The sequence below is a fragment of the Mya arenaria genome, chromosome 9 (assembly GCF_026914265.1).
Source record: "Mya arenaria isolate MELC-2E11 chromosome 9, ASM2691426v1".
NCBI lineage: Eukaryota > Metazoa > Mollusca > Bivalvia > Myida > Myidae > Mya > Mya arenaria.
The window spans coordinates 14,846,469-14,873,008 of NC_069130.1; the positions used below are offsets into that span (position 1 = coordinate 14,846,469).

Sequence of the window (26,540 nt, forward strand, 5' to 3'; positions counted from 1 at the left end):
TTTTATACGCATTGACTTACGTGTTTTTCATATTTTTCATATTTTTTTCTGAACGTAAGGGATTTCGCCGAAATGGACGACCAGAATAACAGTTTGCACTAGCAGATATATTGGTCTTTTAGACAAATATTGGCTAACTGCCACATTTATCTTTAGCTTATTATTACCCTTGCATGTTATGGCATTGTCCTGAATTGCCAAAGCGGTAATTATTTCCTCTTGAGTTTGTTTGGAATGTTTATCAACAAGGTAACGTGTCACGGTACCAATACCTACACATGTGGTGAGGAGGTGTGTACGCGAGCCGGTGAGCTCAGTCGGTAGAGCACTCGTCCTGATAGCGAGGAGTCCCGGGTTCGTGCCGCGGTTTGGTTGCACATTTTTCTCCCCCTGTAAAACACGCAATGAAAAAGGACAAATGAACAAGAACATGCTTTTGGTTCTCGGTATCTAAGTATAAATATCAGAATAAACGGTCATTTCTGTTTTACATGTCAATGAGAGCTACTCTCACATACAACCAATCCAACATTTAAATATTGTTTTCATTCATATATATGCCTCCCCATGGACCGCCGCTGGCCTTGTGAATTTCTTTCAAGTTGCCGTTTGGTTTTCGCTCGTGTACGGATACATCTGCTGTTCCTCATGGAGTAAAGCGTTGGAACGTGTTTTATTTAAATGACCACAATGAATAAGACAAATTAAAAGACTGCAATGAATAAAAAAAAACCAGGGCCCGTATCCACTATTGTCAACAAATAGATTTTAAATCATATTAAACCTGTTTATTTTAACGTAATAGAACTCATTCCACCGACTTTACTCATCAATTTTACAATACAGTCTTGAAGTTTATCCCTCTTTAGTCCTGAGTGTCAAATTTATAGGTTTGTGAATGGCCACTGATTTATGAGATGTAAGCCATTACTCGTATATGCTATAGAGTATCACACCTATTACTTGAAGCCAGTGGTCTTAACACAAAGACGTACAGAAAAGCATTTTAACTGAATTACAAAGAAATCTATTTATTTTATTCGTTTTACCAATATATGTGAATAATTGTACAATTTCAAATAGTAATAAAAAATATCAAAATGTAAAACCCTCCTTGAAAGAAAGTTTCAATGAAATGAAAAATTGAGGTTTTGTCACTTGAGACTGTTAGTAATTATGGTTACAGAAGTCCCGGTATTGAATCCTGTTGTCGATCTAAAAATATACTTTTCTTTTATTATTGTTATATTATTAATGTGTATACTCGTGAATGAATGCTATTATTGTCGATAATGTTTTATGTTTCGTTTAAGTAATTAGGCTGAGTATTAGTCTTCAAATACTAACATATGTTTTTTGATCGGACTTGAACCTACAATATGAATATCAGTCAATCAGACATGCAAACCACGACGTTATAAAATTTAATATATTTTAGTAACACATTTAACATGTAAGGCTGTAAAGCATAGTTTAAATAACGCGGATACCCGATTGTTTTCAATATAAATGAATTACTCATGTACGTGACTAGTCGATATGAAGATAGGACACTATTCATACAGCAAACAATGCAATGTTAAATTAGTCGTGTCAAAAGGATTGCAAATCTACCATAATTAGGATATAACAAAAGAGGAATCTACAATAACGTATTTAAATATCTGTTTAATTATCTGGCAACTTAACACCACCAACTTTATAAACTATTTATCGTATTTAGTTGAAAATTATTTTGATTTTAACTTTGAGAATCAATGCAGTACTTTTAAAACAATACCGCACTACAGTATCATTTTGATTCGCGAGCTTTAGTTAACTACCAGATTAAGAACCCCATACATGGGCAAATTTGGATCTGAAATAACACCAAAGTACAGAAAAACCTTATAATATAAGCGGCGATGACGTTATCATGAAAACAAATAATTGATGCAGAAGGCATTTACAAACTTAGATAACGTTTTGCATATGGTAAATAAACTAGAACAAATCAGTGAAACGGCATACACAAATATGCTTAAATGTAGAAAGTATTTCGAAACAATTCTTCTTCATTTCTTAACACAGTATCCACTACACTGACGTATGCTTGCAGTTTTTTGAAAGAGGTCAAGAGAGAACTGTTACATTCAAATATCTACGTTTATGTTCAGGAGGTCGCCTGGACACACTTTTAACAAAGTTCTCAATCCTATCGACACATTTTGCTATGAGTCAGAAGCTTTATGGGAAGTGTCTGAGATACCTTATACAACCACTTATGTATGTCTTTTTTCGTAAATGTAAACATATACACAAGTTAAATATAGTATGCGCATTTAACAAATATAAATGAAAACATGTTAGTACCCTATACCTACAAGATTTGTAAAGTTGATTATTTCCTGTTTTGAAAAGTCTTTGAAGGCGCAGATGATAGATTAGTGCAAAAAACTAAATGCATTATATGTTTAATGATCTGACTGTATTTATCAAAACAAAAACGCACATGTTCCGTGTAAACAATTATGGCGCTTTTAAATTGGGGGAAATATGGCCACGAAGTAATTATTAAAAAAATTTTTTATAATATATAATATGTCTTTATCTGTATATAAATTTAAGAAGATATGTTATAAGCGTTTATACTTTAGATATAAACTAGTCTTTTGTGTCTTCCATCATGATTTCGCCAGCGATATCAACGATAAGATACACATTAAATAAATAAGAGAACCACGGACGAAAATAACCGTCACATTCCCATTTAATCCTTAATTTCGTTATTGAGAAGTTCGTTTATGCGCACTGGCTAATTTGGACTGGCTAGAATGGAGGCATTTCGCACAAAACACAAAGAAAGTTAGAATTTTTTTTTTATTTTATGAATCGCCACCGGTCTAAACACCAAGCATAAACTCAAATAATAGCTTATAATAGTCAATAAGTTTTCTGATGATTTAAGTTTCAACTGCATTGTGGTTTATTTAATTGTTTTGGAAATGTCAATACAAATGCAAACATTGTTCACAATATAATTCATTGAACCTAATTATTCTATTCATATACTGAACAATCTCATTTTAGAACACAGACGGTTTCACAGACAAGGAAGTAAATAATTTTCGAAAACAGACAAAGGCCCACAGATAAGTCTCAGTGGATAGTAACAGGATCGTTACAGGTAATTGTTTCCTTTACGTTGTTTTATACCTAAATACTGTTTATATCAATTTAAAATGATATGTAAATATAAAAGTTGCATATAAGATCTCAATAAACATAATGATGTCATTCAATTTGTCCAAAATTGTTTTTTTACTAATTGTGTATAATAAGGGCCATGATCAGAATTTAACAAACATGGATATATTTTATTTTAATTTTTACAGCCCTGTTTATTCCTCATATACACGTCAATAGTTAATTCCATAATCAGTCTACCAAAGCGAACGAAACGAAAGAGGTTTTTGACTTTCTCGTTTACATTTAAATATTTACATCTGTTCTTGATTTTCTGAACGATAAAAATTGAGATCATTTTGCATGAACCGGTCGACCTTTCCTGACTTTTGTAGGCGGAGTTTCGTAACAAAGCAACGGTCTGAGTGGGCGCTGGTGAATCACTGCGCGTAGTGATTTTACTATGTTCTACTTTATTGATAAATATAGCAGGGCACATGTTCTGTTAAATGCCGGCGTGTTTACATGTTTCTTCTGATGTTTTACGAAGAATTTAAATGAAAGACATTATTTTCTAGAAATATCATTTGGAAAATGCTTTATTTTGCATTTGATAACAAAAGAACACGCAGTGAACAAACAAATTAAAATTGACACGGTTTATTCTACGGTTCGTCTGCAACAACTGTCAAAACAAACATGGCTGATGATTCGGAGTTCGGCGATTTCTTTCTAGGACAAATGTATGATATAATATCGGATTCAGACAATGATTATCTTTCTACGATATAATTAGGCGATATCTTCGTCTACATTTAAATACATGAAATGATTAGAGACTGCCCAAGTGTTATGTATTTTCGTGAGTTCGAACAAATGTCTTAATATTGACAATTCGAGAAGACTAGCACGACACAACACTTCAATATCTTTGCAAAAGTTAAAAGACAACAAAAATGAAATAATGACGCATTTAATTACCTTGAACTGGAAGTTATCCATTAAATCACCATGACCACAAATGTCTATGCCCTCTCACATAGGTCATGCATATGCAAAACATGAGTTAAAATGTATCAGAAGTTCTCTTGATTAAAATGAACATATTACAACAAAAATCATTATTACTTCCACATATTTAACAGAAACTATTAAATGATTAAACAAATCTTTGATTCTTTATTTCTTTCTGCAAATTACTTATGGACTATTTATTATGCGGAGGATTAACAGAACGCCCAGCTAAAACACCAAGGGCGACAAATGCTCTTACCATTTACATTCGCTCTTCACGTTTTGATTCCCTTTGTTGTAATTAAAGGCTTATTCTCAAACACTATTAGGTCGAAAAAAAAAGCCAAATAAAAAGAGAAAATGTAAATATAAGTATTGATTCTTAATACTAGCGCGGTTTATGCATTTACAAAAACATAATGCATGAACGCACAAAAATAAGAATCAATCCTTAAATGTGGGGAATGCATGAAATAATAAATACTAAGCATATAACAGTAGCTTTTAGTGGTTTATCATGTAAAAGAATATTAAATGCATATTAAATTTAACTGTTTGATGCCCTATGTTTGACAAAACAAGCAATACTATGGATGAAGTGAGTAGAACGCTTCCCATGAATGACAACATCACAGACATGTTTACCTGTGGCACTGGTGGAGTTTTTAAAACTAGTTTATTGCCAAATTCACACAATATATTTTTGAAAATAGTTCACTATTTATCATGCTTCAAAATGAATAATGCACTCTCACCATCAAGGATAACATTTAAAAAATATTGGATAGATTAAAACAATAAAACATAATATGTATTCCTCCATGAATCATATTAATTTCACAGAAAACGGAATCCAACCATATATCCTTATCCCAACATTTCATAGGCTCAGATTATATACAGCGACTAAATAGAGGCCGTAAGAATCGTCCTTCATAGTAATGTGAAACCTCCATTGCATAATAATTTTAATAAAACAATAATATGGTGCCGAAACATGGGCGAGTCCCTTTAAAGTCGTAACGCTATTATTTGCTCTGTGCTTTCGTAAAATATTGAATATATTTGCCTAGAGAATACACATTCAAACAGTAGGGAGGGTTCATACATCAATGTATATTTTCTTCGTCTTTATGATTTCTTTTCGGCAGAGACAGGCGGTTGTCAAAAATATTGAAACACCATCCACTGCCAGACAGTGGTAAATAATCAATAAACTGCTATGGGTTAAGTACAGTTTCACACTGAACGTTTGAACTGCCACAATTTCTGGAAATATTTATAAACACCTGGGTAAAAATCAGAAATGGCTGCCATATCACAAAACTATTTCAAAAAACTAAGTCATTTCCAAATCTACGATTGATATGATGCATCCAAAATATCTTGGTATTTCATGGTATGAAATCTCCTAGTTTCGTATATGAATATATTTTTTATAATCTTTTTTTCATTCTCAAAATGAAACTCACTTTTGCCTGTAAATTATTTTATTGATAGTAACAACGTTTGCAAAAATCACAAAACTACTTAAGTCATTTCCAAATCTCAGTATGAAGTAACTTCTCCAAATCACAGCTGAACTTCAATATTTCATCCCGGCATCTCTTTTTGAAACATGCATTCTCTCGTAAATGAGACAATGTTTGTGTTAAAACTAAATAAGGTAACAATTATGTTTAAAACAATTGAATAGAACTTATCATTTTTTAGCAATTTTGTGCTCTAGAATGGTTTCGCTTTATGATATTGACCAACGATATATTTCAAGATTATCTACGACAGCATCCGCTTGTCAAGAGAATAAAACATTCGATTTTGAATCCTGTTATGACGGTTTGCGGTAAAATAAGTTATGAGAGTTATGCGGTATTGGGTTATGGCGGAAAGTTCATCAATAATCGTAAGTTTGAATTCATCGCTAGCAGGGATTTTTTGGTACTACTGTTGAATATCTCTCCTAAGAACGAATTTGAATCTAGACCTGATGTCTTGGTTGAGGACAAATAGGAAACCAAGACCTCTTAAGTGACGACGGGAAACATTACCACTAGACAACTCTCATTTTCACATATCTGTCTTCTTTTAGGGCAAAGCAACCATGGCCAGCAATGCTCAAAACAACACTGTGATAGTTGCTGCTTTCGACTTTGGTACCACATACAGCGGCTATGCATTCTCTTTTCGAGACGATCCTAAAAAGATTCAGACAAACCAGAATTGGTATGCAGGCGGTGGATCTTCCAAACTGGTGTCATTAAAGACTCCTACCTCCGTTCTTCTCAAACCCAAAGGACAGTTTGATTCGTTTGGATTCGAAGCTGAAGATAAGTACGCAGACCTAGCGGAAGACGATGAGCATCACGGCTGGAGGCTTTTCCGGAGATTTAAAATGGTTCTGCATAGTAATGAGGTATTTTATTAATAATGTTATCCTGTACTAGCATTGTATGTTATTATGATTTTCTTTTTCCCCCTTATTATTTGTTTTACTTTCGTGCTTGTCTCTGTAGGTCTCGTTGTATTATTTATGTTATTGATTACACAAATATTAACCTCATATACTAAATTGATATTGCAGGGTGACTTTCAGTGGTTTTTAGGGGGGTAGGTGGTACCAAGAGTAGAACAACAAATGAAATATACCAAACTGTTTGGCAAAGTCTGTAGAATATAAAACTGTCAGCATAAATATTTCTTATTTGACTGATTTTTTTTTTGCGACATTGATTTTAAAATGTTAGGTGTGTCATTTTGTTACAATATAGTCATTTCAATACATTATTCAAAATGTAGTGGTTACACGCTAAATATTTAAGCTCTCAGAAACAGCATCTTTTGTCAACAGCCTTGGGACAGGCTAGTATGACGCCTCGATGTGTTCAAACGATTTTACTGAAGGGTTGCTGAACATGGAGGAAAGTATTATTTACAGTTTAACAATCATTTTTATAAGAAAAAAAGACGTTATGTACAAAACAATTACATATAAATAGGTAAAGAAACAAAATATCTCGTGTATGCTTGTTTGGGTATTTTGAGCTTGAAATTGCCTTGACCTTAACATGTTATTAATGTATGTCAATACAAAGCACATTATGAAACAAATACATGACAGTCATATTCATATATCTTAAAGAATTAAGCATTCACAACTTATTGTACAATTCTGACAGCAAGTTTCTTTCCATTTTAGTCCCGATGGAAAAACGCATTCTAAACCAAAATTAAACACCTTACTTGAAATATATACTTAATTAGAAAAAATAATTTGAACAGACCTTGAGCATTACACCAAAGATGTCAGTAATGATTGCCGACATGGAGCAAATTATGAAATAGTGACATGACACACATTTAGATAAACTTAGATATACTTTAAAGTGAACAACATACAACTATCACGACAATAGTAATTTGCATACACCCCTTTTTTTCACACCACCACGCGGATGAAATATATGTGTTTTAAATCCGACAAATGAACCTAACAGTATGTCTTTAATTGAAGACACATATATTTAACAAAGCTTGCACCACTTTTCTATCCAAAATAATCATAATAAACTTTTAGATGTGACCTTAACATTGACCTTGAAATGGTCAATGTAGTATGCCAATATCCGACAAGTAATATCCATGTTAGTATTAATTCAAATCTATTGAATAATTATACCATATTCAGAAAGAAACCTTTTACTGAAAATTTATGGCGGACATTTTGGACGTAGTCTTTGAGTTTTCAACCCGCACCACAGGCTGGCAATTTATGCCGGCAGTTTCAAATAATACAGACTTTGCTAAACATGTTGTTTATAACTTTTAATACCGTCTCATCCTTAATACTAGTAAGATACGTTTTGAGTGAGAATCATCCTATTTACAATATCAGCTTGGTCCTTCTACAATAATGTTATTAAGAGACACGTAGTTTAATGCATGGCAGAAAATCAACGGGAATCATGCGGCGGCATGATAGATATCAAGATATCTGTATCATTACATATAAGTGTAACCGCTTTAGAAATATCAAGTAGACAACCTGTTATGATTTCTAGCATTGATCAATAAGAAACTAATTAAATAAGTAACCTAAAAGGAGCCAACTTCAGCTAGATGATAAGGACGTAAAACGTTTATAAAAGTAAAATTAATGTCACCTCTAGCACTTGACGAAAGAAGTTACGGTGGAGGACATTTGCGGAAAACAGATGAAGGCTTTCCCGCTGTTTGTCATGTCTATACATTTCATGAGAGAGCACTTACTAGATGCGGTTAACAAGCAAAAGATAGGAATCGAAGAGACGGACATATCGTATGTGTTGACCGTCCCGGCTATCTGGGAAGACAATGCCAAGAGGTTCATGAGGGATGCAGCAGTTGCAGTATGTCATTGTTTTTTTGTTGCGTTGCATTATAAATTAATTTGTTTTTATATAGACAACCAAGACTTTGTTGGAATAACTGACTGATAGTTTAGACCTTCTTCGTCATATACATGTTAGTATTTTTAAAATGTAAAATGGGCCATTGAATATAGATTAAGTAGTCCAAAGAAAAAACATAGACATGCTTACTAACTTTGAAAACAACTTGAATTGAGGCTTTGCGATCAATAACGTAAACGCGTTGAAACATTATGGAAATCGTTGTATTTTATAAGCTCTCATACGACTCTCACTATGATAATCAGAACTAACGATATTTACATAAAAGTACGCTTCTAGTGGAACGATGTCCATAACGTCACGTTTCAAAGCAGTTAAAACAACCATTAACCTCGTTACTGAAATAATACATCCAGCGCTTCAAGCTCATCAATGTATTCAAAACCTCCGGTAGAGGATACCGAAGCTCGTATGTACCTAGGTCTATACTAAGCTGCTGTATCGACCTTTTCAAAGGCTGGAATAGACCCAAACCGCCTTAAGCTTGCCTTGGAGCCGGAGTGTGCCTCGATCTGGTGTGAGACGTTGGGTATGGACGTGAAAGGCGCTGTATCGATTCCAGGAGCTCAGTACATGGTTGTCGATCTTGGAGGTTAGAAAAGTTGCTCTATATTAAAATACAAAAGTCATACCTACTTATAACCGTCCGTCTTTCATTAACCATAGGATAATTGGCCACAAAAATAAGTGCGCATATTATACATGGATACTATAGTAAGCATTTTAGAAAACAATAATATCCTAACGATTTTTTCAGGGGGAACAGCAGATATATCCGTACACGAAAGAAAACCAGACGGAAACTTGAAGGAAATCCACAAAGCCAGCGGCGGTCCTTGGGGAGGCATCTTTGTTGATGAAAATTACATGAAAATGTTGGGTTGTTTGTTTGGGGAAAGGGCTCTCATTGAACTGCAAAGTACGGAAATGGGTGATTATTTTGATATCACTCGTGAATTTGAGCACAAAAAACGATCCTTTGATAGCGTTAAAACAAAGCATATTATTGTTCGTTTGTCTGCTTCATTGTGTAAACTTGCTAAAGAGCATTCGAAACAATCGATTGAAGAAAGAATTGCAGCATTGGAAATTTCCATGACACTGAAGGGTCAGGACAAGCTGAAAATTGATGGGGCAGTTATCCAATCATGGTTCAAATGTCCAATCGACATGCTGATCCAGCATATAAGGTCACTTCTAGCAGAAGCAAAAATGAAACGCGTGCAAACTATCGTTCTAGTTGGTGGCTTCGGTGAAAGCCCGTACGTTCAGGAAAGAATGAGGAATGAAATACCAGCCGTGAGGATGATCGTTCCTGAAGACGCGGGCCTCGCCGTGTTAAAAGGCGCAGTGAGGTTTGGACACAACCCAGCCATTGTCAGCTCAAGGATTATGAAATACACGTATGGGACAAAAGTGTTGGTCGAGTTTGATGAAAAGAAGCACCCAGGTGATAAGAAGGTATGGAAGAATGGAGAGTGGTGGGTGCCTAATTGTTTCAAAGTGTACAGGCGGGTGAACGATAAGGTGGGAGTGGACGTTCAGGTGACCAAGATGGGTACTCCTTACAGTAAAGTTTCCCTTACACCCGTCTATAGGACGATACAGGAGAAGCCCGAGTACGTGACAGACCCTGGGTGTGAGCTCATTGGGACTATAAGACTGGAAAACAGCATTGACATTCCGTTTGAAGAACAGGATATAGAAGACACGTTCGTGTTCGGAGATACGGAGTTGCTGGTGAAGACGAAGAACATGGCCACGGGGAAAGAGGCCTCAATGACATTTGAGTGTTTCAAGTAACTATTGTGGAACAATGTGGAAATGCACATCAGAACGTTTGTACAGTACCGCATACACATGACACAAAATATGCTAGCGTTCTAACGTTTCTCAAAACTATGCTATAGAATGTTTCGAAAGTGTTTGCTTGTACATATATGCTTTACGTTTCAATATATTATTTTGCTGTTTTCTTTACTTGATGGATACTTAGTTCTACTTCTGTATCCACAGCCTGATAGATACTCATATTTACGCCATGACTGATAGCCTCATACATTCTCAAGTCCACTCGTCTATCCATAGCGCGGTAGATACTCATATATACGCCATTACTGATAGTCTCATACATTCTCAAGTCTACGCCTCTATCCATAGTACGATAGATATGCATTGTTACTCATCTCAGTTTCAATGACCTAAATAAACATTACCTGCAATAAAATAACATCTACAAAGTGTGAAATATATATCCCTTCAACACAAAATAAAAAAATCTGGTGCAATGAAAATAATCTGTTAGTACTAAAAGTTTTTTAACAAATGATTCATTCTTGAGACAGGCATCTAATCTTTCTAAGCCTGTGATCCGGGTCATAAAAAATACCCAAAGGGTTAAGCAGATGACAGATGGCATATCAAGCTTGGACAAAGGTATGGGAAGGAATTTATGACCAAGTCCCTATCAATTCATGTAAATTCCTTAGATTTAAATATACATCAATAGATCAAAATGAAAAAAAATGTGCTTGTTACAGTAAATATGCTTTATCGGAGGACGTATTAATTTTCTACTGTCGTTTACAATATCCCCTACGAAGAAAGGGAACCGAAAGGGGCAAGCTCCCTATAAGGCACTGATAAGCATTTCACTGATACGGGTGCGGTTGGTTGCTTATTTGGTCAATCATCTATCAGGGAAAGGGTTAAATGTAGAACAAACATAACTTGGATGATATCATGTCTGTATATACAATAATTAACATGTATTGCATTGTTATAGTACCTGTTTATTCGCATTTCAATTATAAAAATAATAATCAAAAAATTAAGTAATTAATTATTTAATAACGACACCAAAATACATATAATGAAAAGATTCGTGTAGTTATATCCGATTAGCTACATCAATCTAAAATCCAATTAATCCAGTAGTAGCAGCAACAACATAACTCATGTCAACAACGCGGCAAAGAGGAAACATCATTAGAATAATGTCGTATTTCTTAAAGGATATGGTAAGATATGGTAAACGGGTTCATCCTATTGTGAAACATAGAATTTAGTGCAAGTGTGTGTTTTTAAATTCAATAAAAAATGTTTTAATACGATTCTCGAGACAATGCTGTGCACTCTGGTAGCAACCTCAACTGTTTCATGGGTATGTGTTCATTTGTGAGTAATGCGTGACTGTAATTAGCGACCAATCAGTATATTATATGAACACCTCTACTTCGATTCCTTAAATGAACTACCCTTCGGCAATTGCAAACATTTCCCAATGAACGGAACATCTTACAATATGTTCGGATCGCGAATCACCGCATTACATTAAACATGTTAATTGATTGTTTTTATCTTGTTTTATAATGTCAGTATGGCCCGAAAAACAATAATTCCTATGTAAGCAAGTGTTTTATGATATGTTTAAGGTACTGTTATCATTATTGTTTCAATTAAACGTTTCAAGGCGAATTAAAGTGTTTCATTTTTGCCGCTAAATTGTGTCGTAAGTTGATAAACTGTTTCCGGTTACGGTCGGGACTTTTTTAAGAATGGACGAAAAAACATTACTGTAAGTTTTTTTTTAAAATGTAATAAAGTATTTTTAATTACCATTGAATGAATAATTAACTTTTTGTGTAAATATAAGTAATGAATTGCGGGATTGATGTCATTATCGGGAATATGTACGCTGTTGGACTGGTTTAAATACGGCTCGAGTCTCCACACACTTAAACCAGCCCAACTGCGTTCAAACTCCGACGATAAAGAAATCAATCCGACGATAAAATTCATTCTTTAAATAAAGGTTATTTTTTAAGGATAACCTCGAGTAGTTACATACAAGCATATATATAGATCAGACAGACGAGTGAAAGGTCGAGGTCACGGTTTGAAAACGAAGGACCGATATAGCATCGGGAAATATTTGTTTCAGACTTTGAAACAGGCTGATGGACCAAGACTAATGGACGAACGACAACCAAACTATTTACTTATCGTACATGATCTGATGGTCAGTAGTTTAACAGCTCATTTTGTTTGTATAGAAATACAGAATGAATTTTTTTTGTCCCAAAATTGTCAGTACTAACCGAATTAACAATGTCTTGGGGCTTGGTGGTGATTGAAGGTATTTAAGAAAATTATTTGCTTTTTTATTATCAGGAAATAATTCCAATTGACTGTTTTCATTATTTTATTGACGTTCTTTCTTATTTGAAAATATATTATAAAGGAACCACAAGAAATTGTTGATAAGGTATTGAAGGGTATGTAGACACAAAACAAAGTTATAATGTCGACAGACCGTTCCAAAAAATTGCGAATGCTTTTTGATAAAAAATCTGATCAAATCTTCTTTAGTAACATTTGGTCAATTCCTTTTTACCCCAAAATATGTCCCTAAGAATGTATGTTTGTTTACGTTTATTACAATCTTTGCAAATCAGTCCTGTCAAACAAAAACAAAACAGAATTAAAAATATTTTTCAATTTACTTTTGTTACGCCAAAGTTGATAGATGTAGCTTAACCTGAAAAGGTACGTTTATTACAAACTTTGAAAACCAGCCCCACCAGACCAACACTCAAAAATGATTAAGATTAATCAATTTAGAATTCGATGTCTTATGTAACCAAATAACATTATGTTAAAGTTTATTAGTAATGTGTATACCATGAGCCTCGGCGCACTTGCGATGGCCTCGTCTGTTGGCTGCGTGGACATAAACGAACCACCTGTCATCAACACCGACTTTACGAAGTAGGTGTTGCAATAAAAATAATTTAATATTAAAGAGGCAGTGCAGTCTGCCATATCTCAAATACTGGTATGCATTGGGTCTGCTCACATGCCTTATCATGTCTGGCTTTGTTTCGTAAGGTAAGCCGCCGTTTCCATTGCGTTTAAGACTCCGACGTTTTCTGATAGTTTCATTCAACTTAATTTTAATTTGGATGACCGTTGACCATGATGTATGTATGGTGTGATTTGAAAGGTATTTCCTTGCTGATTTCGAATATCATACCAAATGTCCAATGTTATACGTAAAAGTACTACAGTTTTCTCAAGCTCAATGATGTATCTATTTAATTACCCGATTACGGCTTAAGTAAACAATGCAATATTATAGACTAAAGTAAATGCTTTTTAATTGGAACTATTCTTTCGTAGAATTTGCTCATCTCCAAATTACAGCTACACTCACGCAAAGAATATATGAACTATGCTTGCTCAATATTAAACCTCAAATAAAAGTAAAATTATATTTTGAAACATTTTAAATTCTGTGTTTTGTATGTATCAGACTGATATTTCTTTGTAAGCACGTTAACAACCGACATTATGTCGAACGATTTACTGTGGAGGGAGTTGTGGCGAAAGTCATTGGCTTTGGCGATATTTGACGGCACGCTTATTAAACAGGGTTTAAAATATAAATATGAAATAAATATGTGACTATTTTTCCAACATTTTATCTTCAATGAGCTATACACCAGATGGTCCAAATCTCGGCAAATGCATATTTTCTTTAAAAAAATCACCGCAACGTGTAACGGTTGCCCAGTTTGAAACACTTATGTGTTTCTCGGTGCTTCAATTGCCGTAGTTGATTCCACTGCTTTTTACGTTATTGTTCCTCTCGTCAAAGTTCATGTTCCTGCCGTCACCGGCTATTCTCTCGTTTGCATTTTTATAGCACTACAATGTCTATCTAACGGCACTCTTCCTAAATATGCAGTGGCCGTTTATGTTAATTTCGATATGGCCATAGTATTTCGACGCTCCTGAGAGCATTCTTCATATCATTGTTGTGGTAGGCGATTCTCCCTTCGTCATCAGTGTATTTTGATATTACTGTACACACATGCACTCCTGCAGAGGATATCAGTGAGTTTATTCAGCATGCCTTTATCGGTTCATCAGAATGGGTGATAGCAGGGTAAAATTAAAAAAAATGTCAATATCTAAAGTGCTCCTAGTTGAAAATAAGAACGCCAATCTACAAAACGCTTAAAACGGAACAGGAATTTAACAATAAATCGTTCATTTAAGATCTTAATCTTTTGAGATACATTCAATAAAAGTAAGTAAAGTTGAAGTGCTATGAATTGAGTTGGAAATGAAAAACGCACATTTTCATTTCCCATTGCACAAAGCAGGAAGACGCCGAGCCTCGAAAGCGTCTAAATTTTGAGTCCATCATTCATCGAATTCGTCCACTGATTGTGAATAACATATACATATACATATATTTGTAACATTTCGATAGGTGATAAATGTTTCAACAACTAGTGGTTAATATAAGTTGAGAAAGTAAAGGCTATATCGGATCAATCTTTATTTCCCTTTGCAGTATTAATATTGTAAGGTTATAGACGCAAATCAAGTATATCAATACAAAGCAAACATTTTCATTGTCTTTGGAAGGAGGTAACCAATTCCGTAATATGATTTTACTGAATTTGTCGTCCGAAATTGATAGATTATCGTCAGATCAAGTGTTACATATTGAATAGTATCGTCATTTAGTCCGAGAATCAGGATATTAAAACTGTGGCAAATGTTGTGATGCGTCTAATGCACATGTTGAATCTCTTCCGGAACAGAACGGAAGCAAACAATTGATATAAACATCCGCTTTAAATTTTCGGAAGGATATGCATTCATTATATACAACAAGCGCTTTTCGGGTGTAAGACAAAGTGTTATGTGCTGATGTTGACACTATCCAGAGCATATGTATACGGAATATAGTGTGATTAAAACATAATCTGCATATGACATTTGTTTAAGTGTTTCCTTATGAACATCGTTTAATTTATCATCTTTAGTGACAGTGATCATTAAGAATTATCTGACTACAGCGGGACTTCGAATAAACACAGTATGTAGTGCCATATAAGTAGTAAGTAAGTTTAGTAATGACATAAATATATTTTCATCTTTGTTAACATTTATTTATCTTTTTTAATTTTAATATGATTATGGTGTGATGACAGGGGCACACAACAGCATTCAGCACTAACCATTCCGGGTTCTAAATTACCAAAAAAGTGTTGGTGAGTATTTAATCACATATAACATTGAAATTAAAAATCTGATCATTCATAGTCCTTTGAATTTATTCTTTTAACTCTATTTTTGTGTTGCAGTCAATAGTGTGTGTTCATGGTTCTCCTGTGTCCCTTCAGGCCCAGGTGTAAAAGAGAAAAAGCAAAACGGTTGATATTCAATGTGAAATACACTTTTTGGAACATATTTAGAAGTTTTATACATGCCAGTGTTTTAAATTATATTTCAGAGTTTAAGTAGAACATTTTGTTTTAAGCAGAGAATTAAAGAGTGTAGTTTGTGTTTATAGTAATGCAGACGGTTGGCAGGTCAAGGAAAATGGTGTTTAAAAGTGTTATACTGTGTTTAAATTTGGAAATAAAGAAATAGTATATTTTGAGCTTTGAAGAATAGAGATTTCTGGTGAAGGTGTTTGAATTTATCGCATGTTTATTTAGGTTTGCTATTTTGGATAGCTGTATACACATATTCAGAATATTTGCATTTCTACTAAAATCCAAAAAAGGTTGTTTGTCAGTCATTGCTGAAGTTGCAGGCTGTATGTGGTAACATTCACTCTAGTGATAAGGTCAGGAAGCGCTTTAACAATGATCGACAGGAGACCGTGGAATACAGCATTTAGAATATATCATTAACCCCACTCCGATCCAGTGATCAGTGAAAAGATGGTAAGCAGGTGGTTGGCTTGTTAGGGAAACTCAGAACTACATAACATGGTTCAATATAAATACGTCTGCTTGTAGTTTCAACCAATTTCGAAAATTGACATTTGCTAATAATAATAATGATTATAAATAGATAACGAATTGGTAACATTTCGAACTATTTTAAGTTCCTTATAGCAGAATCAAGTTTGTTTTGAAACCAGTTGTGCATTACATTTCGTACTTGGACACCGCACAGGCATTTCCGGTAAATTTGACCGTGTTGGAAAAGTCCACCAAGACTCTCGTAAACTCGCTTGTGACATCACGGCTAGATTATTGCAATGCTGTCTTATATGGCGTGCCGAAATCAACAACGAACAAACTGCAAATTGTTCAAAACACAGCTGCACGTATCATTACGAAAACAAGCCGTTTTGAACACATAACGCCAATACTTAAAGACCTTCACTGGCTTCAAATACAAGATAGAACTAAATATAAAATTATCATTCAAACTTTCAAGACCTTGTATGGTCAGTTACCGGTTTACATTAGCGACTTAGTAGAGGTTTACGTGCCAACTAGAAACCTGAGTTCAGCAAGTGCAGCAACCACCCTTGTGCCACAAAAATGTCGACTGGTCTCTTATGGTGATAGGAGTTTCAAAGTTGCTGCCGCAAAACTATGGAATTCTCTCCCGGACACTCTCAGAAAAGAATCATCACTTAATTAATTCAAAAGAGCTCTCAAAACACAACTTTTCAAAACTTCTTACAACGTATAGATAACAACTGTGACTGTTTTTATCCCTACTTATTTTTACGATACAGAACTACAGTAACTCTATATATAGTATACAGTAACTATATATATTTGGTTTCATGTTGTTGATTTTTTATTCTCATTTTACTTTTTTATGCTTATTTTATTGCATATAGCATTTTAAGACACTTTATGTGTGTATGTTTTTACAACATATGAGTTTCACTTGAATTGGTTTAATATGTTAAAATATGTCACTTTTGGTGATTTCCACATATCTGCGATATGTCACATGTTTAATTGTAAAGCACCCTTGAACGTATTTTTTATGAAAAGGGCGCTCAACAAATCTGGTATAATAATATAATAATAATAATATGGTACCCCTTAAACCACATGAATGAGGCACAATAACAAAGCAGTTCATATTTCTTAATTGCAAGGTGTATATAACATAAATCATGGCATTTCAATACAGCGCCGTTCAATATTATTTTCTCCAAGAAATTTCAATACAAAATGAAAATAAATAATCTTTAAAACGAACTGTTTGACATCGAAATTGAACCTCAATTACTACGTGCCATGGCGTAAGCAAACAATACCGAAGGTGGAAAGTAAACAAAATGCAATTCCGATGGAACTTTAGACAAAATATAGTCTTAAAATGTTACAGAAAGCAAATGAAAACTATTAAATAACGGGAAAATTGACGCTTTATAAGACTCATAATTTCACAATACGATGAGTAAGGCGTTAAAAATTGAGTTAAACTCGATCTACACTGTCGTTTTATGACAAAAAACAATGTAATACATTTTCTTAGAAAATATGATATCCTAATGTTTTAAAGTGTTAAATTTCTGTCTGTTCTCATATTTGGTTTAAAGAACGTGTACATTGCATCTCGTGGTATTTATACAATATGATACCTAATATTGGATACTGCTACTGTTAACGTGCGTACAATGTTTAACCTATAATTGTCATAGTATAAGCCGATAATATCTATTCTAATTCTCGTTGTCATATAAGGTTGTTCTTGATTTCATATTGTATCATATCGACCTTGGAATTTAGTGTTTGTATAGAAAATATTTTATCAGAATAGAAAATCCGCACTAAGTGCTGTGCTGAAAGCATTATGCGGTACAAATGGTAATGTTTATACCTCAACTTCCACTCCTTAAATGAACTGCCTTTCGGCTATTGCGGTTATTATCCGATGAAAGCAACATCATTGGATATGTTCGGATAACGAATTGGTCCCGTAAAAAATAAATCAACATTTTAGAAAGTGTAAATTTATGATATGTTAAACGTATTGTTGCCATTAGTGTTTCAATTTACGTTTAATAGCTATTTCAAGTGGATGATCATTTCCAGCGTTATTGTGACTTCATTTGATAATCTGTTTCCGGTTACGGTTGGGCCGTTCTGTTGTATAGTCAAAGGGTATGCACTTTGATCACCCCAACTGTGTTTATACACCGATACTGACATTTATCCCGCAATTAATTCATTAAATGAACGGGGATTGTTTTTTTCAAAACGCCAGTATCATCGTATAGTGGATATTTAAATTCTCGGTTCAGTTAGTGAGAATCAGAAAAGCTTGTCTCTCGTTGGTTATAAGCATATCATGCATGCCGAAAGAAATCATTGGCTTATTTTAACCCTACCCACCTCCAACAACAGATGAAAATTAAATGGAAACATCGTAAAATAATATTATAATGATGTATATAATATAAAGTTATGACGTCACTATTTGTAAAATATGGTATAAACAAGAGAGCTGTAATCATTATCACCCTTTACGAAGAAATTGAATTATTAAGGTTTTTTTTTAAAAATTGTTTAAAGCACGTTGAATTGTTCCTTATTCAACCTTATCAAGTTAACGAAACAACAACAACTACATCCACAACAACAATACTACTAAACATAACACAAACGCGACCTACGTTAGTTTTCATTTCCCTACGTTACCTTCACATTTTGACGTTGTTTAAATTTGTAGTTTTAAAATTTACTCAAATAAACATTTCAATGTTTTAGATTTTATTTCAAACATGTAAACCGATGTATTATCGGTCCCAATGTAGATTTTATTGAAATTTCTAGGATTATTTCGAGGAAATAATGTATTTGCCGATTTGGGGCCATCTGATGTCTAGTCCCTTTAAGACTTAATATAACCTACTATTAATCAACTATTACGTATTTGGCGAGATACAGAGACAATTGCGGTACCAATACCAGACAATTGAAGACAATATATGCCAGAACTCGGCCAATATCAACAGAACTCGTCTAATATGAGTTTCCTCCGTTTTGATTGCCTACAAATCTCGCCTAATATAGGATTTGAGAAATGGGCCATTTTCATTTGCTGTCGAAACTCGCCTTATATGAGAAATATGCCGGAAATTATTTTTAAAGGTAGCCATTTTGTTTTTCGTTTTCCGACAGTTTTGAAAAGCTGTGCTTCTTATAAACCTATTTGGAATACTTGAACCTATTGAATGATTGAACCACCGTTGTACGGTTTGATATTACAGTTGTATTTAACCCGTTTGTGGATTTTACGACTATTACGATTTTGTACACCGGTAAAATGGACGACGAAGGTGAAACATTTGACGTTTTGGCAAATGATTTACGAATTTAAGACGAAAAGACATGCTTCCTTACAATGTATAGTGCTTTATTAATGAGTATGTGCAATGTTATTCTAAGGATGCATGTCAAAATCAGCAAAGTCAAATCTATAAAAGCAGACACCATGAATGAAAAAGGGATAAATACGTCTTAACTGTGAACTTAAAGGTAAGTTATAAGAATGTTTTTAACCAAAATGGTAATAGTAAATTAATAAAATACTTATTAATTAGGTGATTTCATATTGGCCCAGTTATTTGTCCTCGGTCAGCTGTATTTGCCTTCGCCCTTTCGGGCTCAGACAAATACAGCTAACCTCGGAGAAATAACTAGGCCAATATGAAATCACCTAATTAATAACATAATATTAATATAGATTCATCGAAGTGAGCATTGAAAGAAAGCAGCATATTATATTCCTATCAACAACTTTTACTTAAGATTGAAATGAAAGGATCTTGAGTCTGGACCGTTACTTACTGATATTATTACTTATTGTTATAACAATGAAAACATGATCTTGATCTTTGTTAAAGAGAAACGTCGCCTGTTTGTACTCTTCGCTTTCATTCAAAGAAAAACATATTTTTTAGTTTTCTAAATATCAGAAAACTATCTAGCTGATATAAACATCCTGCTTATCGAATTACGGAACGTGTTAAATGTCTATCGAGCAATGCAAATTACCGCTTATATTTACATAATTGAACTAAAATAAATTGGTATGCTAGTAATAAATTGTATATGCTTTGTGAAAGATTTGTTTTGTGTTTAAATTTACCTGGACAATTATCGGCGTGGATGGAGCAAGACGTTGATTGGCCGCCGTAGTTTTGAAGGGTCCAGTCTATCATTGAAATGACGGCATCTGGTCCGTGTGATTTCGAACCGTCTTTCCCCATGGTCTCGTTCTCGTCGATGAGGAAATTCAGCTGGTGTGGGTCGCCATCTATTCGGAATCCAAATATACTAATCTTCCGAAGGGACAAGAAGAATAAGGGCCCCATTTGTCTTTAGTAATGCGGCAGGCTACCACTTTGGGCAAAGTCAAACGTGAAATGGTGGTACCGCTCACATTCAGCGGTGTGACGCGTCTCCGTACTGCGACGTATACAGTCATTGTACAACTCCCGTTCCTGAAAAAATGTTATAATCGGCTCTTTTATTTACCTTGAATATAACTCACTTTTACCAGAAATTGACATTGTCGTATAATAATAGGTGAGAATAGCAGACTCGTATTTGTGATTTAAGTAAGTATGCACATCATGATTTATGTACATAAATAAAACTATAACGGTGGGGGAGTCTAGTGGATAGTTGTGCACCTCGCACCTTAAAGGTCATGGGTTCGATCCACTACACGGGCACATTCTTATTGCCTCTCGAGAACAGGGAATTGATGCGGCAGTTATTCATATTATCATCACAAAATAACTTCTTTGGCATACAAAAAAACTTTGTACTTTACCTGTTGTGCCTTCGTTATATGAGCGCTGTATGCATCCGCCGCTTCTTTTTTGTCGTCTTCCTCGACAGCGTCCATCACGCGTTTCCTGATTTTTTCGCATGTAGCACAGACGTCGTCACGCGGAGATGCGATTTTGATATGGGGTACACATGTCGACCAAATTGTCTTGAAGGCGGTCAGCTTCACACATCGAATGGGAACCACCGAATATACAGCCTGTTTCTCATATTCCTTGAATGTCTTCAGTTTCGTTTCGCTTGCAGGGAGATAAGTTGGTGGAATATTGTCTCGCCCTCTTGGAGCTGCAGGCATTGGTAACCCCTCACGTTCTGCATAGTTCAGGAGAAACTTTACCACGCGCTGCACATCGTCAAACGTTAGGGCGTGCTTGGGCCGTCTTCCAGTATTTCCATGGATCCTTGGAACGATCCCATTTGTTGCCATGTGCGCCATTAGACCTTGTAAGGCACTTCTTCCTATGTCATAGCAGAGGTGAAATGTTCTCCTGCAAACAATGGACCCATTAAATTTAAATGTATAACGCATCCGTTGCCTCTTTTTTCCTTTCTTAGTTGTTGCCGTGGCGCGGTCGTCTTGTAAGATGGCCATAATATACATGTCTTTTTCATTTGTGTCCATTTCTCTTAAGTTAAGTATGTGTTCATACACATTTCCTACATTAAGCTGTTGTGAACATTTCCTTTGACACCCACATCCATCTTTACACACTTTCTTTATATATGTAAGCTCACAATTTTCAGCCACTTCAATATCGCTTTCATCTAATTCAGCCTCTCCATTGCCATCGCTGTCTGTATCTTCATCTACGATTTCTTGCTGCAAAATATAATCTCTCACACGTCCTTCCAATATCCCGCCAATTGTGTCAATATCATCGTTGTCGACTTCATAATCAACTTCACACGACTCGTCTAACTCTTGTGATGCAAATGGTTTGGAAACTGGCGTTCTTCCAAAATGATTTGAGTACACACTCTCTTACTCCTGAAAATATATTATAGGAAAAACCTCATTATATCTGTCATATGAACCGGGTAGTTTTGTATTATTTGAACCATTTTTTTCCAAATTTATCAATGATAAAACAATATATACCAACACAATTTAGTGGAAATGTGATTAAAGCAAAAAAAAAGTATAGCTCATATCAGGAATTGAACTTGAGTCTCCCGGGTGCAGCACAATGATCTTTCCACTGCGCCACAATCTCTTCAGTTTGCCACTCAATTAACGTTATATATTACATCAACTCTTGGTCATAAAATCGATATAATGACTCGACACTTTTTCCATCTCATTTTAAACATATTTCGTTTTTTGAACATATTTATTCGTTTAGTGAACATATCTATTGGAATAGCATATTACAGTACTGTACAAAATACTAAACAATATAAATTCAAATACAGTAAAACAAAGAGATTTTCATTTTGAATGTCATTGCATCAAAATACGAATAAAATAATAGTAATTTTCATTTATAAAACGTTACGATGTCCAATTATAAACGTATATATTGACGGGTTGAGTTTAAGACAGGGAATAAGTTAACTTAACCAGTTTTATGGGATGTTATGATGCCGATATAAGGTGATGTATGCATGTAACGTCATTTATTTACATGTTATACCTAAGTGCATATTTATGGTAAAACCTAATTTACGCCCTCCTTTGACAGAACAAAATAATGAAATACATAAAAAGATAACTTACCTCCAACTCTGCATCCATTTTAACACATCTAAGTCAATAACCTGTACAAATATCTATTTTTTCTTCAGTGTTTACAAATCTAACTTCTCACTTCCTGGATAAAATACGTGACGTCATTTAAATCCGGTTTTCCATAAAACGTCATCAATGTCATTAAGACAGGTTTTGTCGCGACGCGGCCCATATATATTCATAATGCCCAGGTGTATTTGTCGCTGACATACGAGACGACAAAAGCATGCTGGGACGTTAGACAAAAGGTGAAAAGATGTGTAGAATGTTGAAATACCTGGCTCAAGACCACAGTTATCTGCCCCCCGTTGACCAAGATCCGGATGTGAATACAGAAACAAAGAGTGCTTGTGTTCAAGTATCAATATTTTATTAAAATTGAATGAAAAAGAAGCAAAAAATGTTCTTTTTGCAGAGAACTTGACTGAATTTGACACTCTATTGCAGAAATTGATAGTTTTCAATGTAAATATTGGAAAAATCATAGCTTGTGGAAGTCTGAAAATTAGTTGTTTGTAGCCGATTGACTCCCTGGCGGAAGGGTTATGTATTTGAACTCAATTTTGACAGTCGGGTCAATGGTCAACATGGTGTTTTCTTGTGATTATATTTTGTGTCTTGAATTGTTCTAGAGATGCCATGTCCTTGTTTTTCAATTGGGGTGTGTATAAAGTCAAAAGCCAGGTTAGTGTCTATATGAAACATATAGTAAAAATAACTGTGGTCTCACGCCTGATATAGAGGAAGCTTTTGGAGGGGTGGCCTATTTTAAATTGTTATAAATTCTTAATTTATACAGCTATCTGGTTGAAATTTGGCCAGTTGACAGTGCTTAGCCATAGAATATTGGTGTTTGAGTATGAAATGTGAAAATCTTATATTACATAATATAAATTAATAATATATAATTTTCTTATATATTTTTGACATTTTTAAAAAAAACTACTTTCACTTTCAATTTAATGTTTGGAAATAGTTCCAAATGATGCTAACTAATGAATGAAAGCCTCACTTTCAATTCCAAAGTATAAATGGAGGGATTTTTTTAACATAGGAAGCAGACCCAGGAGGAACTGTCTGTTGAAGACCCCCCCCCCCCCACCAAGCTGCCCACCAGAGGCCAAGCTGTACTTGGTGTTTGCCAACATGCTGTAATTTGTAAGTACTTCAAGATAATATATTAGAAAATGGTATCCAAACTGAAGTACAAAGTGAGACAGTTTGGTCATAAAAGCCCATTGAGACTGTTTGTTCCATTCCTAAATGAATTTCTTTCATGTTGTCAATCATTTCTGATGTGGCTTTGATAATAATATTATTTTCTAATGAAACTGCTGACTTGTATCAGTCTTTGGTCTGTATTGTGCATCTATTCACACATTTTGTTTGCTCTTTTAAGCAAACATTACAATAATTGCAAATTCTATAAGCAATTAAACAAAACTTACTGCACATAGGATGCAGAATGATGTTTTATTTAGTGTGCATATGATTTTCAGCTTATGGACAAGAAAACATATACTTTAACAATCACAGCAACACAATGAGATCCCAATTTTAAAGAAATAATGCCACCTTTCATTAATTCATTAATTCATTCTATCAATCATTCATATATATTCATTAATTCATTCATTTATTCAATTTATTCATTGAAAAACTTGACATTTCTCAAGGCAAAATAAATAAAAAGTGAGCAGCTTTCATAAAGAATAGAGCCTTTTCCCTTAATGCATTAAAAAACACAACCTTAATACAGTATATATGTTTTAAAAACCCTAATTTATTGCTTATTTTAATAGCCAGCCTGGTTGCTGTAGCCACAGAGGAATTTTCAAGGACAAGAACCAGTGCTGGTAAAACTGTGGTCTCTGTGGTTTTCCATACCGGCTCTCGGCAAGGATTTTCAAGAAAGGAATACCATCTCCAAGTAAGAAGAAATTCTAAGCATGTCTGGTTTGAATGCTTGCCAAATGCATCTGGGTACTCAATAAGATGAGGTTTACCTTTGAGTTGTTAAAAACTGATTGCAAAATGTCCAAAAGACTATATATTCTATTAAATTTGTCCTGAAAATCTTTGAATTCATGAACTTTTCTGCATATTTATCACATTTATGACTATATTAAAGGTTGTGTATGCCTCAAATGAGTGTTTACAGGCCTTTTTCAAACTTTAACAGTAGTGGCAGATAGTTTTATTTGTGTAAAACATTGCTTTTGTGTCTTGCTTGCAGATCATGATGTGCCAATAAGCTCCAGTTAGCTGCGGCCTTTTCCCCAGGCGGTAGTCCTGCAATCTGAATCCAGGAGATGCAGCTCTGAATCCAATATTTCAGAAGAATGAAGATGTTAGTCAACTCTGTAGTGCTTGTTTGTGTGTAAATGATTCCAATGAGTGAGATTTATAGCAAATCAGGTGTAAATAAGCATCTTATAGACAATAGTGAAGTGCTGTACTCTGAATTTAATGCCAAATCTAGCCTTCAAAACAGATTCCTTAAAGTAAATTTTTTTTAAAAATGGGTATAATAATGCTATCTCTGCATTTTCTACATCATGTAGCCACCTCATACATGAAAACACTAGCAGTTGTCACGAATCTTTAAGTTTTGGTGTGTTTTTTTGCCATTTCCTTTGTTGCGCCATTTGTCCCGGAAGCCAACAATTTGGCATATAGTGTTGTTTAGACTGTCTATTAACACATTATCACTAAATTTCTTGTGTTAAACTGAACAGTTCTGTTACCTTTGTATATAAGTGGACCAGAAAAGCAAAATTTTGACAAGTTGAGGCATTTCAGTTGGGCTCTATGTCATTTTTTATATAAAACACTAAGCCGATGAAGTGGAAAAACCTTATTTTGCTTAGAAAAAATCTTAAAAGAGTAGGCAGGCCAGTTTTGTGGTGCTGTTCTATAGACACCATTAAAAGCTACAAGGAAAACTTTACTTGGTCAAATTATTCCAATGCATAAGGAAATAATGGCTCTTCAAAGGTTTGCGGCTTAACATTTGAGGGAAATGGCTGTTTCTGCTTTTTATGAAAATACCACAGGTGCTAATACTTGTCTCATTCATTTAGTGTTTGATATATCATTGCCAAACTTTCAGTATGTGTTGCATATAGCCTGAAGCTGAACTATAGGAGTTTTGAAGTCTGTTTCTGAAAAAATGTTGCTTTGATATAGAGGAAGCTTTTGGAGGGGTGGCCTATTTTAAATTGTTATAAATTCTTAATTTATACAGCTATCTGGTTGAAATTTGGCCAGTTGACAGTGCTTAGCCATAGAATATTGGTGTTTGAGTATGAAATGTGAAAATCTTATATTACATAATATAAATTAATAATATATAATTTTCTTATATATTTTTGACATTTTTAAAAAAAACTACTTTCACTTTCAATTTAATGTTTGGAAATAGTTCCAAATGATGGTAACTAATGAATGAAAGCCTCACTTTCAATTCCAAAGTATAAATGGAGGGATTTTTTTAACATAGGAAGCAGACCCAGGAGGAACTGTCTGTTGAAGACCCCA

The 26,540-nt window shown here is 34.4% G+C and overlaps 2 protein-coding genes and 1 long non-coding RNA gene across 3 annotated transcripts; 2 read left to right on the plus strand and 1 right to left on the minus strand.

The window, feature by feature from the left end:
* Nucleotides 1–258: 258 nt before the first annotated feature.
* LOC128203768 (uncharacterized) lies at nt 259–21,338 on the minus strand. Its single transcript, XM_052905310.1, has 3 exons — nt 21,255–21,338; nt 20,565–20,919; nt 259–390 (listed from the first exon to the last, which is right to left on the minus strand). Exons 2-3 carry the CDS (start codon nt 20,788–20,790, stop codon nt 314–316), a joined length of 303 nt encoding a protein of 100 aa, XP_052761270.1. The 5' UTR covers nt 20,791–20,919; nt 21,255–21,338; the 3' UTR covers nt 259–313.
* Nucleotides 3,066–10,600, plus strand: LOC128203766 (heat shock 70 kDa protein 12A-like). Its single transcript, XM_052905307.1, has 5 exons — nt 3,066–3,166; nt 6,269–6,592; nt 8,346–8,564; nt 9,084–9,219; nt 9,385–10,600. The coding sequence occupies exons 2-5, from the start codon at nt 6,281–6,283 to the stop codon at nt 10,428–10,430; spliced, it is 1,713 nt and encodes a 570-aa protein (XP_052761267.1). The 5' UTR covers nt 3,066–3,166; nt 6,269–6,280; the 3' UTR covers nt 10,431–10,600.
* Nucleotides 21,339–24,073: 2,735 nt separating the features above from the next.
* On the plus strand, nt 24,074–26,540 carry LOC128245587 (uncharacterized). The gene is made up of 4 exons (XR_008263187.1): nt 24,074–24,158; nt 24,803–24,930; nt 25,237–25,350; nt 26,503–26,540. It is a non-coding gene; the product is annotated as an uncharacterized LOC128245587 (long non-coding RNA).